The 14,163-nt window shown below is 45.2% G+C and overlaps 3 protein-coding genes across 3 annotated transcripts in view; 1 reads left to right on the forward strand and 2 right to left on the reverse strand.

The window, feature by feature from the left end:
- The window catches only part of T265_05440 (hypothetical protein), a gene marked incomplete at both ends in the record, with an annotated part of 16,571 nt that extends 12,045 nt beyond the window's left edge, over positions 1-4,526 (reverse strand). The window contains 2 exons of the mRNA XM_009170447.1: positions 877-1,690; positions 4,437-4,526. Coding sequence (XP_009168711.1) covers positions 877-1,690; positions 4,437-4,526 — 904 coding nt within the window. The remainder of the gene's footprint in view (positions 1-876; positions 1,691-4,436) is intronic.
- T265_05441 (hypothetical protein) overlaps positions 3,208-14,163 on the forward strand; it is a gene marked incomplete at both ends in the record, with an annotated part of 25,648 nt that continues 14,692 nt past the window's right edge. The window contains 5 exons of the mRNA XM_009170448.1: positions 3,208-3,261; positions 4,166-4,949; positions 8,116-8,652; positions 9,925-10,433; positions 13,401-13,805. Of these exons, the coding sequence (XP_009168712.1) occupies positions 3,208-3,261; positions 4,166-4,949; positions 8,116-8,652; positions 9,925-10,433; positions 13,401-13,805 (2,289 nt within the window). The remainder of the gene's footprint in view (positions 3,262-4,165; positions 4,950-8,115; positions 8,653-9,924; positions 10,434-13,400; positions 13,806-14,163) is intronic.
- Positions 13,444-14,163, reverse strand: part of T265_05442 (hypothetical protein) — a gene marked incomplete at both ends in the record, with an annotated part of 54,899 nt that continues 54,179 nt past the window's right edge. Inside the window, one exon of the mRNA XM_009170449.1 lies at positions 13,444-13,695. Coding sequence (XP_009168713.1) covers positions 13,444-13,695 — 252 coding nt within the window. The remainder of the gene's footprint in view (positions 13,696-14,163) is intronic.

The following is a 14,163-nucleotide window of genomic DNA, read 5'->3' on the forward strand; positions in this document are numbered from 1 at the left end:
AACTACTGAAAGATATCAGATACCGATCGGAAGATGAAAGATATTATTTCAGAAGTCCACACAGGCCTTAAGGGGAGGATATCGTCACAAGCAATGCCGGCTCAATGGGTGTATGTCGCATTTACATTAGTAAAGAAAACTAAAATCTCGGAACACAGCAGCCACTTGTAGTACTCAAGACCTATTTCATCAAAATAATGATTTCGGTTTATCGGAAAAAAACGGTCTAGGCGTTGATAGTGAGCATCAGGCTCGACTGAAAGGGCTCAATTTATACAATTTGGCACCGCTTGGTAGCCAGTGAGCTAGATCGCTGGGAAAATCCTCTGTGACAAGTTGAGGGAAAATTCACGGATTACCGAATTAAATTAAATAGTATGGCGGTTATTCATTTTGCAGGATCAACTCTACACAAAAGAAGGCTCTCAAATGGGTAAACTGGCGGGTAAACTGGCATGAGATGTGGCGTGCACCTAGAAAGTTAGAGAAATAACGCAGACATCCAGAGAAACAACAGAGGTAACAACGGAGGAGCATCTTGCATAGCTAGCATCACTAGGCGACAAATGCACGGGATCCAAAGTGCAACCGGTATACAATCTGGTAATTTACGGCAAGGCAAACGAAACCCCCTGGCGAGAAATCATCAGAAAACTCAACCCACTGTTCCCATCGTTCTACGCCGGTTACCATACTGATGCATAAACGCTCATTTGTGATTCTGACGAAATATAACATTGGAACGGGCTTTCATCCAGAAGTGTAGGTACATCGATTGACGAAATGCAAGACATGAATTGCATGAGAACCAGATATGTACAATAAACATCGGATTAGAAATCGATAGCAACTAGTCCGGATTGTTTTAAACCACACCGCCAAGAACCACGTTATTAATCTGTGATTCTCGAACAAGCAACGAGGAGGTTAATTCTTGGGCCAGAAGGATGTGAATGTGCACCAGTAGGTCATTCAGCTTTTTATTATCCTCAGTCGGGTCTTCGCAGGTATCCAGGCGCAAGTCCACAAGAGCACTAATCAAAAGTTCTGCTTGGTCCCGTCGAATGCATCTACGCCCCAGCAGGTGACGAACTTCAGTGAGCAAACGTAGACGCAGACGGGTGGATATAAGCGAACCTGAACCGCACGAAGCGGCACCAAGTTCCACCGCACTGGAACTTCCAGAGCCGGTGATCAGTAAATCGATCAACCGATCGACAGCAGTCTCAATATCACCACTGGCAAAACATTGCTGTAGTTTGGCATAGCGCACGAGGAAAGCCAGCTCAGAAGACAAACAAAGTTCACTAAGACTGGTTGCAGGTTGAAATGATTGTGAGGGAGGAACACTTCGTAATGCCTGATCGTTGCAGAAACCCAAAACGATTGCAGCCATTTCGGCAATCTCCGTGGGATGCGGGTACGGGTCTTCAGACGGACTTTCGACACAAAATTCTTTGTCTCGGGCCAGCGTATACTCTGCGATACGAGCCACAATACCGAGGTCTCGCGCCATCAACGCCCAGCCTATTGTGGCACACGACGGAAGGCAGTTGTAAACAATTTTGTCCCCATTTCCACTGGCTTTATCAAAATCATGCAGCACCAGCGGCAGGAAACGGCGTGTCGCTATTCCAGCTAACTGCTTACTGGTCTCATGGAGTGAACGAGATCTGGCTTGACTGAGAAACTGTAAAATAAGGCAAATTACATATCAGTAAGAACCAAAACAAACTTGCGGATGGCTACATTATCAAGCATATTTGTGAAGGAGACTATATACTCCGTGCCCAAAAAATGACAGACATTGTCACAGCTCGCTTTGTAGACCAGTGCAGCGCGTAAAAACCTAAGATGGATGACACAAACAAAATGACAAGATAACTACCCCTCTGTGGACCCGATTACATGGTTTCGGCAAATTCAGCTATGCGTTAGTGTAACTTAAGTTTACAGGACAATTAGCATACCGTATATGCAGTTACGTACATGAAGAAAGTGAACCTCCATTGCCAGTTGGTAACCACTTCAGTCTATATCGGTGTGGTTGGGTTATGTACAGTAGCAGGTCGGACTGTGCCAAACTGATCGATATATGGGCAACAATGTACGGGTGGGCTAGCGTTGAAAACAATGCTTTTCAGATAAACCTATGGATAGCAGTAAAGTGATCACATAAGGTGTGACGAGTAGCGACCTTCGGACTTGTACCCAGGCTGTACACATGTATATCCGAAGTAGACGAATGTGCAATCTATCGATTAACGTTGGCGAATTTGGTTGTAACTGTCCGAACATTTAAGTATACAGCGCTAAGACTGAGCTACGAATTGAACCCTAACAGTTAAGTAACTACACGATTTGTGCCGCAGTTATTACAATACAAGTACAGGGATAAGTCGAAAGAATGAAATGCAGTATGGATGACCAGGTGTCTGGTAAGATAAAGATGAGCGAAAGCGGATAGTGACTTTCACGTTCCTGCTGCAACACCTCACATTTGTTGACGCTCCACCATGTGGTTGTCCAAGTTACTAAAAAGACTTAGTGTATAACTCGGTTTCCCTGGGCGAGATGGCCCAAGTGGTTAGAGCGCGAATTTACTGACCGGAAGGTCCGTGGTTCGAATCCGACCTCGGCCACTCGACTTCCCCTGTCTAGGCTTGGGCAACCTGGCAGTATCCCAGCCCTCGTGCTTCCTTCGGGTGGCATGGCAGCTAGGCACCGGAAGGGTGCTACAGCTGAACGCACCTTGGTTCAACACCGTCAACTGAGATGGATTGGCCATGTGCCGCGCATCAAAAAAACATCGTCTACCGAGACTATCCTTGTTCCTCATGTCTCCTTCAGAGTGGCGCAAATTGCGAGGTGGACAACGTGTGACTTGGCAAAAAAATGTGAAAGAGATTACGAAGGTTTTGTGTGTCGTTGGTACAGTCCATATTCCAGGATGGGGTTCCAGCGACCTCCTACCCCTGCGCTCAGCTGGAGCCATTTCAACAAATAGTGGCTTATCGGTGTCAATGGCGTTCGTGCTGTAGATTTTTTTCCAGATTTTCTGATTGAGCGCTTAGAGGAGTACGCACCTCTAACGCTTGCCATAGGCCAACATCGGGTCCCCTCCCTCCCTCACTCTTTTCTCTTCCTCTCATTGTAGGGCATTAAGTGGTTAGACGAACTTTGTAGTTGTACGACAGTGAGGCAATAATGTCAACTTTGATGTTGGTGTCTCTAATGATGATAATGATTTTGATGCTGATGGTATCTAATGCTTATTTCACGTCCACTCCCATTTTCTGGTGACCGAAGCTGTAGCAGCTGGAACTAATGTCTGTGACTTGTCGCTAGTAATCTGAATCATGTTGAGAGGCCATGAAGCATCAATGGCTACATAAATGTTGCTGTCTTTGATGATGGTTTATTGAATGTCTTTCATTGTGCAACGAAGGTGTGTGGGTTTTAAAGATGGTGTTTTCTGTCCGCCTATTTTCAAGGGAAGACTGCATAGGTACTCAATGTATGTGTACGCGTACCGGTATACGTTTACCGGTCTTGTTAAGACCAATCTTTGACTGCCGTTTTGGAATACACAGTTCAGCTCAGTTCACGTCTTTGTTCAATACAAATTAACATAATTTTCCGGTTAGTCGCAAAACTAAGTCTGCCACTTAGCAGTGGCTTTGTGACCCACTGGTATAGTGCTGCCATTGGTCAATATGGTGATTAAGTTAGAAATGAAACGAGGTGTTCAAGATTGCCACTGCATACAATCGGGTGATAATGATGGCTTATAGTCTCGGTCATGTGGACAAACATATCTTCATGGCGTATGGTTTGGGCGCTATCAGGACTGTATACGATACCTTATGTGATTTCACTATAGTGAAGAACAATCAACCTGCCGTGTTCTTTCACTGCTTAATTACTGTATCAACCCGGAATTACAAGGATTGAGGTTATATACGGCGTACAATCTTTTGGCAGCGTAGCACCGCTGGACCTATAGGGTCCCATCAGGATGACTGCATTGTCTGATCACTAAGCGTTAAGTCTAATACGTGGTGAATAAATGTTTTACTTATATAATGGATTTGAGGTCTTTAGTGCGACACATCACGTTTATCCCACTTCTTTTTTTTATATTTTCTTGCGATTGTTACCCTAGGTGGACAGGCATGTAGAAAGTATTTTCCTCCAAGCCTTGGATGAGGAGAACAACTTGGTCAAAGCGGTTGCCACAATTTTACACACGAAACAATCCCTGAACTATCTGAATTTCGACATTTCTCCAACTAACGAGGCGTTCCGAAAAAATATAGAGAAATTGCTGAAGCATTCACATGGATGGAAAGTGACAACTACTCCACTACTGGCCGAATGTCTCGGTGAAAATGTGCTATCCACTGTAAAGAGTAAACCTCCAACAAAAAACTTACATTCTTCTGGGAGGAAACAACCTTGTGGTTCTCTGGAACGGCGTACGGAACGTGGCTTGGGCTTCCGTTGTCGTGACAAACCACACACATTAACTTTGAAAGAAACTTATTTGGAGAAACTGACGGATGAGTGCCAACGTAGAAGGGTACATGTCCCTATTCCTGGGCGAAGCTTTGCTCGGTCTGATGAGACGGAGGATGATGCTGATGCGGATAACTCCGGCTTCCTAAGTAATCACTCTCTGAGGCGAACCCCGTTTTCCAACCAGAACAGAAAAATTCCCAGTCTTTCCTCGTGGTCCTGCTCCCCCGAACATTCTGCTCGTAAGCTTAATCTCCCTTGGCCCAGACCGAATGCAGATCTCTTGGATAAGCCACCAAATTTATTGACTCCTTCTGAGCGTTTGACTGCTCGCTCTCCGGCTGCCAACTGCCGAAAACCGTCACGAATTAAACTCCTAGATTTTGATGAACTTCCAGCTTTTGGTCCAAAAGCAAAGCAACTGAGGAAAGGTGAGTTGCTCCTTGTTCTTTTCGGTCATCCTGCACACCAGCTTACCTGTAGGTGATAAAATTCATCGTGAGACTCGGCTCACCATACAATTTTGTCAATGAATTGTCTCCGTTTTTGTAGTGCGCACTCTTATCCGTTGTTTCTTGTATTCATGTAACGTTTGTGTTTCAGAACAGTGTGTTTGTGGTCTGAAAGGCTGTCTTAACCCAATATCGCTCACTCTTCTTGTGTTTCCCTATAGCGCGACTATGTTTTTTTTTAATATCACATGGCCTTTCTTTTGGAAATTGTGTATTTGATGTTCTGTGTGCTATTCACTAGCTTCCCTGATGGTCGTGTCATTCAAGGTCCAGGACTGTGAACCAGTTCATTTTAGGCTTGTGTTGTGACTTGCTGAATGGTCGTGGAACCCTGCATCGGTCCCTTGGCCTCCTGCTCCGCCCACTATGGTATATCAGTTGGCACGGTAGTTTCAGACGGCCCTTTATAGAGACAATGGAAGATCATTGCAACTGTATTTATAGGGTAATCACAGAGTGTCCCACAAGGTCGTGCCAAAATCTCCGTAAGGGGCAAGAAGCGTCGAGCTGAAGATGCTCGAATCAGATTGGCTGGCATTCTGGCCAATCAGGACATGCCCTCGTTTGGTTCGTAAACTGCACGTGACACATCCATCCACATGATGTGATGTTCGGTTATTAGGGACGGGTGGCCTCCGGACAGCTAGGCAGTTATGCTAAGTTACCAGTTTCAGCAACGATAGTTTTGAACAACGTAGCAAGAAAACTGCTTTCTCTGTAGCTATCCATTAGGCACGTAGCTTGATAAACACACAAACACCAAACCTGTCTGCCTGACAGAACCCGTGCTGCCCGCTTTCGTTAACGGAGAACCTGATTAGCCCAGTGACCAAGGTCATAGGTTTCAGAAATCGGAGTTCTACTCCCAACAGTTCACTTCGGTATACCAGAAATTCCCTGTGGGAAACGCTACACTTCTTGTTTAACAAGTGAAGATGTTAACCATTGAACAACACGACAACAGAATAACAGCAAGTCAAATGCACTGATTTGCATACTAATTTGGTTTTCACGGAAGATTCACCCGAATTCCAATTTAACCTCCCGTTCTTGATAGTCTTAAAATGAATGTATTGCACAAACAACACATCGTTTTTCAGTAGATACGCTATGCGAGATACCGCAGCACACCTTTTCGTGAAATAAGCTACCCTTAAGGTTGCTGAAGGCTTTTAGATACTCTACGATCGGTTTCGCCCATCTCGGGGCTCATCAGATAGGCGTAGTCCCTGATTTTCCGTCAACCTTATGTTCCTATTAAACTCAGAGTGCACGAAATGAGCGAAACACGCTTATTCGTACACCGACTTGTTCTGCTTGCAGAACATTCCGCTGAAGAATATCCTAACGGAGGGATTTAGCTGGATTTCATTTATGTCCCCTTTAGACCAAATTAACTGGGCCGTCGAAGAGTTTTCAGCAACCTTATGAATAGTTTCCGGCATAAAAATCAGGCCACTTCTTTGCATGGGATTCTCGCCATAATTTTTTTTGCATCGCAGATGGTTGTCGAAATACTTGCTTTATTTTGTCCCCAATAGTAAGCCAATACGGAATTCTTGATACTATTCCGATATTGTTTCTGCAAGTCTGATAGCCTTCAACAGCTTGAGTTAAATAGGTAAAGTAACCAAAGTAACCAAAACAGGAGAAATGAAGTGGAAAAGATAGTAAACCAATCCGTGAAACTTCAGGCGCAAGGCACCTAAATCGTCGGATTCATCTGATCAACACACTGAAGCGATAACGATAACTCTTCATACTGTATACTGCCACTGTTGGCGAGACTGTGTTTGGAATAGCTTTTCATGAGAGAATACATACGTTGACTCTTATTGACTTGCGTATGTTCGTATGTCACAGTGCGTTTGGGTGTGAATATAAGATCCAAAACGTTAGCCTCATTTTGTCAAGAAGCTCACAAGTCATGAAGATGCATGAGACATTCAGTTCTTTCCGCCATCCGAGGCCGATTCATGCCTATGTTCTCGCTCCTCATAGTGTTTCCCACGGATTTCATCTCTGTTGTGCGATAAAATGGTATCCCAGGTCAATGGTTCACATTTTTCTTCAGACACAATGCTTCTGTGGGCACCGTAATCCCAACAACCAGGAAACCGGAGCACTGGATTTTTAAGCTCACTCAAGGCACTTTATCACAATTAAGTTGGATTGGCTAATTCATTCTGGTCAACTCAGTCAGATTAGCTTTGTAACGGGCTCAAAAAGAAGTGTTTATTATTGAACAGATAATAAGCCCTAGTGGAATACGATCGCAATGTTAACAAGCACCGACAAAATGTGCAACATCATGGCGTCTGAATTCGTTTGTGAAAGGTTTATTCGTCGGTCGTCCTTCTTACGCACGATGAATTCATTTGACTGCTCCAAGGTCGGAAACCGAACATGGGGGTGGCTCAATGGTTAGAGAGCTAATTTACTGACCGGAAGGTCCGTGATTCGAACCCGAACTCTGCCTCTTAGAGAGCTAATTACTGACCGGAAGGTCCGTGATTCGAACCCGAACTCTGCCTCTTGATTTCTCCTATCTAGACTTAGGCAATCTGGCGGGCAAGTGCTTGCCAGCTATTTTTACTTTTTTTACTTGACCACTGTAACCGCTGTGGAAACGGTAGTTACTTGAAATAGTAATCTGCCTTTCGGCTAGTCCATGGTTAGTGGACAGCGTGATCGAAACCCGCAATTTTACTGCTTAGAGCGTTCTTCAATGTTTCCATCCATTTCCAAGTCCCCTGAAAACTAAAGAAAGGCCAACCCGCACACATTTGTCGTAAAAACCATCTGGTTTGCGCGCACAAATTTTGTACACTATGGATGACTTTCTTCTTGTACTTATATTTTGTTCGAGATTTCGCTTCAGAACCCCAAAATTGTGATTTCACTGTTCCCTGAGGATGCGTGTTGGCAGTATGAGCGACGCTGTCATTATCTCTGACTACTTCCCAAATATGAGTAGGTTGAAACATACTTACTCGCAAAATCTCCCTAATCCCGCACCTGTTACACGGGTGGCTAGGTTTTTGTACTGCTGTTTTCATGTCCCGGTTTTCCCCCTCGTACGTAGAACAAATGGAGAAGGAGCGAGAACTCAAACGTCAAGAACGCGAGGAGCGCATCAAAGAACAAAAAGCCGCCCGACAAGCTGCTAAAATCGCCCGTTTATCCGAGAAACAAAATCTCATGGAAGCTCGAGAACAACCTGCATCTGCAAGTTGGACTGATGTAGCTCTTGCTCCCATATCGGTTGCACCCAACTCAGGGACACAGAATTCCGAGGTGGATCCTACGTATAATAAAGGAAACGGGGTCATCTCAAGCTTGCGCGACAATTCAACATTCCGTCCAAGCTGTACCACAACTGACCGACTGGCGGATGTCTCCCGTCCATCAAGCTTTGTGAATTCGGTACCAGCTACTGCAGGAAGTAACTTACTCCTTTCTGGCAGGCCCAACAATACTAGTTTGATGGTCCGACACCCTCTCTTATCCGTTTCCTCGGGGATGAATGTTGTTCAAGGTGTCGTAGATGACGATGATGACGATGACGATGATAACGACGGTCTTATGATGCAGGATATGAGTTCGGGCACTTATCAGCTGGGTATTTCCTCTGAATTCCGGTAAGGTTTACTGACCTTTTGTGTGCTCCCACTGTATACATACTACTGAGACTTGTCTGGCGTTAATTTCGGGTTCTTTCATATTTAGCCATGTATTTATATACACGGTTTATTTGAAGAAATCAGTTGATTATGTAGTTGCTCAGTCTGGTTCATTTTCTTTAAGTATGTCTCCATACGCTTTATTGCCCCCTAACTTCAAAGTCAGCGTCAGCAATCCGACTACTCGCTAGTAGTCTTGGCTCTCAGCATTGCCGCATCGTTGGTTTTCTCTCATGGAGTTGGTCTAGTCCCTTATTTTCATTCGTGTACCTCTACCGTTCGTCATTCGTTTTTTAATCCACCAAGGGTTTCCTTTGTATAGAACATGTGGAAGTATTTCATCAGTGTTATAAGTCCTGCCACTAGTAGGGTTTCGCTCTCCGAGCTCACATCATTTCAGGAGTGACGCACGAGCTCTTGACTGCTAGGAATGTGACAGGATTCGCCTCTGACTTTTCGGATATATATGCTTAGGGTTGGGCAATCTGGAAGTGGTTCAGATCTGGTACTCCTACCGTAGTGTATGGAAACTGTGTACCGAAGCGTCACCACACCGGAATGATTTGGTTTGATGGTTTAGGCAGACGCATACTGGTATCCTTTTTGGTTAATCGCCGTACACACGCCTTTGCACATAAGTGTCACCACCAGGCCTACCCAGTCGCGCCTTGTAGGATCACGTCTAGTGTAATGTTGGCATCCAATCCCCTTACAGGTTTCGTGCATCAACTTGTGGACGCACACAGAGTTAGATTCGGTTCCTTCTCGTGTATAGAAGGCGCAGCACAAGCGCAACTTAAAATTGGATGAACGATGAAACAGAGAAGACTGGAAATTCCAACTAAAACCCCGAGTTCATGCAAATTTAAATGCATCCGGGGGCTCCATTACAAAGTCTGTCGGTAGATTATTTTGGTTTGTCTAACGTAACCAGCTGTAGATGGTGAATCTTGCTGGCCAAGGCTTTCTTAACCGACGGCTCATCATTATTGGTATCCGCAGTTCAAAGTCTAGTTACTTTGGCCTAACCGTATAATATCTGCAGATTTTCGGGTTTGTACTGTTCCTGGTTTTGTACTTTGGCAGACGGGAAGTCTGCCTTGACCTACCTGTTCATGCTCTGATGACCACCAATGAGCGTACATTTTTTTCCTCAGTTCATCTTAAATTTGTATCTTCTTTACTTTTGTGAAGTGGCTTCAATCCCTCAGCCCGCATTTCTCTGTACGGATCCAACTTGTCTGAAGTTCCACCGGCTCAGACCAGTTATTCCACAGTTTATGCTCCCTGTTCGGTGATGTCTACGGCGAACGCCTCCTATTCACCTTATGAGCTTTGCGAAATTCCAGCGTCGCAGACAATCGCTCCATCCTTTACCACAAGTTTACCGTCAACTGGTCTACCCACCAGCGGTCAGGGCATGCGGGCCGGTATTCCTACACCTCGCACTATCTTCACACAAGCCTGCGTTCCGGGAACAATTCGGTTCATATCTGGCACTCACGCCGGTCCTCAAATTCGATTTGTACAACCAGTTCATACGAGAGCAGGTGCTCCAAATCGTCCTCCCAGCAGTTCCATTGGGACTACTACGTTGACTACATTGCAGCCAGCGCCTGGGTCCGGATCAAGCACCACTACTCTCCGCGCGGTAACCTATCCAGCAGCATCTGCATCAATAGACAGTCAACCACGGCTAATTCAACCCATAAGGGTTGTTGTAAGTAATTATGCGCCACTGTTGTCTTTGCGAACGAGGAATGACTACCCTTACATTTGTCCTGCCAATTTACGCAACGTGGTCTGTAGTTTGTTCAATCCGAGTATTCGGGCCGCATTAGCCTTCTGATTCTTTGATAAACTCCAGAACTTCAAAGGAAGCCAAGAACGTGTTCTTAGTTGATTAGTGCCGTCCTCGTACGAATTCAACCTTAATTTGACCAATGACAGTGGTCGTTCCAGCGTGCTTTACGGGGAAGTTCCTCTAGAACATTCCCTCAGGGATAACAGTTATCTAAAATGTTCACTTCTACTCGGCTTTTATATGATGATTTTCGCATTTCTGATGGCATCAGCTTAGCCACGTTTGTTCCCATGTCACTAGCCACGCCGTTGCTACTCTGTTATTGAGAAGTGAACGGAAATATCAGTTAACGGAACACCAACGAGCCATAGCAGTGTCAAGTGAAGGAGCTGGAACACGTGTGACGTTGGCACTAAAAAAATGAAAGTCGCTTAGCTGTAACACCCTTCCGGTGCCTAGCTGCCATGCTACCCGAAGGAAGCACGAGGGCTGGGATACTGCCAGGTTGCCCAAGCCTAGACAGGGGAAGTCCAGAAGTGGAGGTCGGATTCGAACCACGGACCTTCCGGTCAGTAAATTCGCGCTGTATCCATTTGAGCCATCTCGCCCGATGTTGTCACTGCTAGTCCCTAAATTAACCAGTTGTAGGTAACAGGCTCTACCGAACTCAGGGCCGTTAATACTAAAAGTAAACCTACCACGATTCAGACCCCAGGCTAGTCGTTTGCTGTATCATTTCTCATTCAGGGAGTGCTTGATCAAGTTGTATAGCAATTCGAAGTTTGTAAAGCGAACGTTCTTGTGACGGCACTTTCTCCACAGGTTTATAAGTTTTCCCAGTTGTATGGGAACCGTTGTTCTTGCTTAGGTTCACCCGTTTCGCTATCCGCTTTGCACGGTGCTTTTATTTGGGTTTTAAATTGTTGATTTAGATGAAGTGTACAGCAAATCGCTAGGTTTAACTAGGCTCGTGACAACTGCTCCACGGCTACCATAGTGATTATCATAGATAACCGCATCAACTTCGATAGTTAGACTCCACTGGCTTCCATCTGCAAGATTCACCTGGACCTGCTGTAAGGTCTAAGGCGGAAGAAGCAAACGTCTGAACACGTAGGGGACCTTGTGTCGTTCCAGTGCAATGATTGCTGTGCCCTCTGGTTTATACCCGTTTTAGCCTCTTTCGCGAGGACATTTCTGGTTATTTGCACTTGTGTTTTCCATCTTTTGTTTATGTGATACTCATACGATACCGTGCATGAAACACTGAGCACCTCCGAACTACGGACTATTACTACTACCCTAATGCGGTTCCAAAGTTTTTCAAACTGCGACTGAAACCATTGATAATAATAATCGTTCAGCAGTAACACCCTTTCGTTGTTTAACTGCCATGCCACCTGAATGAGGCACGAGAACTGAGATACTGGCGGGTTGCGCAGTCTTAAACAAGGGCAGCCGAGATGCAGACGTTGGATTCGAACCACAGATCTTCCGGTCAGTAAGTCAGCGTTTTAACCACTGAGCCATCTCGGCACAGTCGTGAAGAAAGTGAACGATCTCACAATTTCCTGGGATTTTCAGTTTGTTGTCACGACATCCTGTAGAACGGGTTGAAGTGGATAGAATCCCGTGCTTTTGGTGATAGTTCTCGTTCGGCTCTTCCTATGCTTTTAAGTTAGACTCTTGGGAAATCTGGTTTGCCAACAAGCCCTGTTATTGCGAACCTAAAAAATGAAGATTCATTAGTTTTATCCTTGGGTGATCTACTTGCTCTTAATTTGCAGCTGGATGTCACTTTGTGAGCTCTTCTGCTTCATACAGGATTGCATATAGGCTGGTATCAGTCTGCGGCTGCACAAGCTTTCAGTTTCGAAAGCGATTTTATCAAGAAAAATTACATTCTTGCCATCAATGTTGTCAGCCCTCGCCATCGTGAGCACCATAGCCGTATCCTCGGATCAATGCAGCTGCTGTAACGTGCGGTAAACACTTCAGGCGGCCAAATTTGCCACCAATTGCGCTCTGAGGTGGATGGGGTCATGCACACTTTGGTGTTCTTTCGAACATCCATGCTTCTGCAGGTACAGTACGCCACGTCCACCCTGATTCCAGAAAAGCGGTTGATTCATTTGGTGGGGGAAGCAACCATAGTTCGGAGGAACTGGATGTAAAATAGTGCAGTCTTTCCAAACAAAAAAAATTCATTGGGCCTGGTCCGCGCGATCATAGCGGTGGAGAAAAACGCTGACCAACCACAGGGGCAAATTTCATTGCAAATACTTTGACTTGGAATGACTGTGCTTGCGAAAAGAAGGACGAATCGCAGCATTTGGTTCATCGGGAGCCGCTTTCATTGCAGATTAACCGCCTTCGAGTTGGCGCGAGCCTCAACCTGAGAGTTTCGGTTTCGAACCGAAATCCAAACTGCTCTTGGTGTTGAAAAAGCTCACAATAGTTCAGCAGTCCTGTTCTGCGCCGATTGGATAAGTCACATGCTGAGAATGATTTGAAGATCCTGAATACGTCCTGCTATGTGACACATTGTAACGGGACATTTATTTGGTTACCCGAAATTTGCCGATACGTTCGGTTAAGTACTTCGCCAAAGTAATGTAGATTTTGCTTACTTGATATTTCCAAGACAAAGAAGGTTGACAGTCCTTCTCTCGAGTCAAGATATGTGAGTTTTACTGTATACTTTTCGAAGTGCTTGGAGGCTTGGCGAAACGGTATGTCTGCGTGAGCACCATTCAACTAATCTGCTATTGCTCAGAATTCCCTCAATTCAAAATTCTTATGGCAGTCTGATCTTATCTTTTAACTCCGTCTTAATGCTTCTTTCAGTTAGGTTCACCCCGTTCTCCGTATTTGTTTTCACAGGTACCATCAGGCGCACTCTCATCGAGGCCTGCTACAGCAACCACTAGGCTTGTTGCAACAATGTCGCCGGGAACCAACACTGGCCTGATCCGGATCGCTCCACGACCCACACCTGTGGTCCGTTTGGCTTCTGCAAACAACGTCGTGGGACTCCGACCTCGTCAACCACAGCAGCCTGTTCCCATTTCCCCGGCTCCTTCACAGAACCAACCAGTTTCGGTGCAAATGGCACCCGCTCAATTTCAACAGGTACAACCAACTTCTCTGTCCTCCAACGATCCTCGAATGACAAATACTGCTTGGATGGTGGATGGCCGACAGGTCATCTTAGCTCCTGTGGTGGGTATGACCGGTCCACAATCACCCCCAACAGGAACTATGCTTTCTCCTAAGCCCGTGATTCAGGTGTGTCTGATACTCTTTTAATACTATCCGATATTTCTCTTTTCACGTTTGACAATGGTTGTTGGATCGTTTCCAACTTATCCCTTGAGCCTATTTTTGGAGCTGCTTTTATTGAACTTATTTTATTCCTTCATCAGACCAGTGCATTTGGGAACTGAGCTAGCGAATGCATGTGATGGCTAAATCATCGCATTGCGTAAGACAAGATTAGGGTATTTACCAGTTTATTTCCAGCGTTGATATTTGCTTCTTTTATTCCGAAAGTCATTACTCCCGAATGTTGTTGATTCTAACATCCGAATGTTCTTATGTGTCTGGTGTAAGCTGATGTGGTGTGGACACTTGTTTGAGGGAATTG

Source organism: Opisthorchis viverrini (genome assembly GCF_000715545.1).
Source record: "Opisthorchis viverrini unplaced genomic scaffold opera_v5_103, whole genome shotgun sequence".
In the NCBI taxonomy this organism is placed as follows: domain Eukaryota; kingdom Metazoa; phylum Platyhelminthes; class Trematoda; order Opisthorchiida; family Opisthorchiidae; genus Opisthorchis; species Opisthorchis viverrini.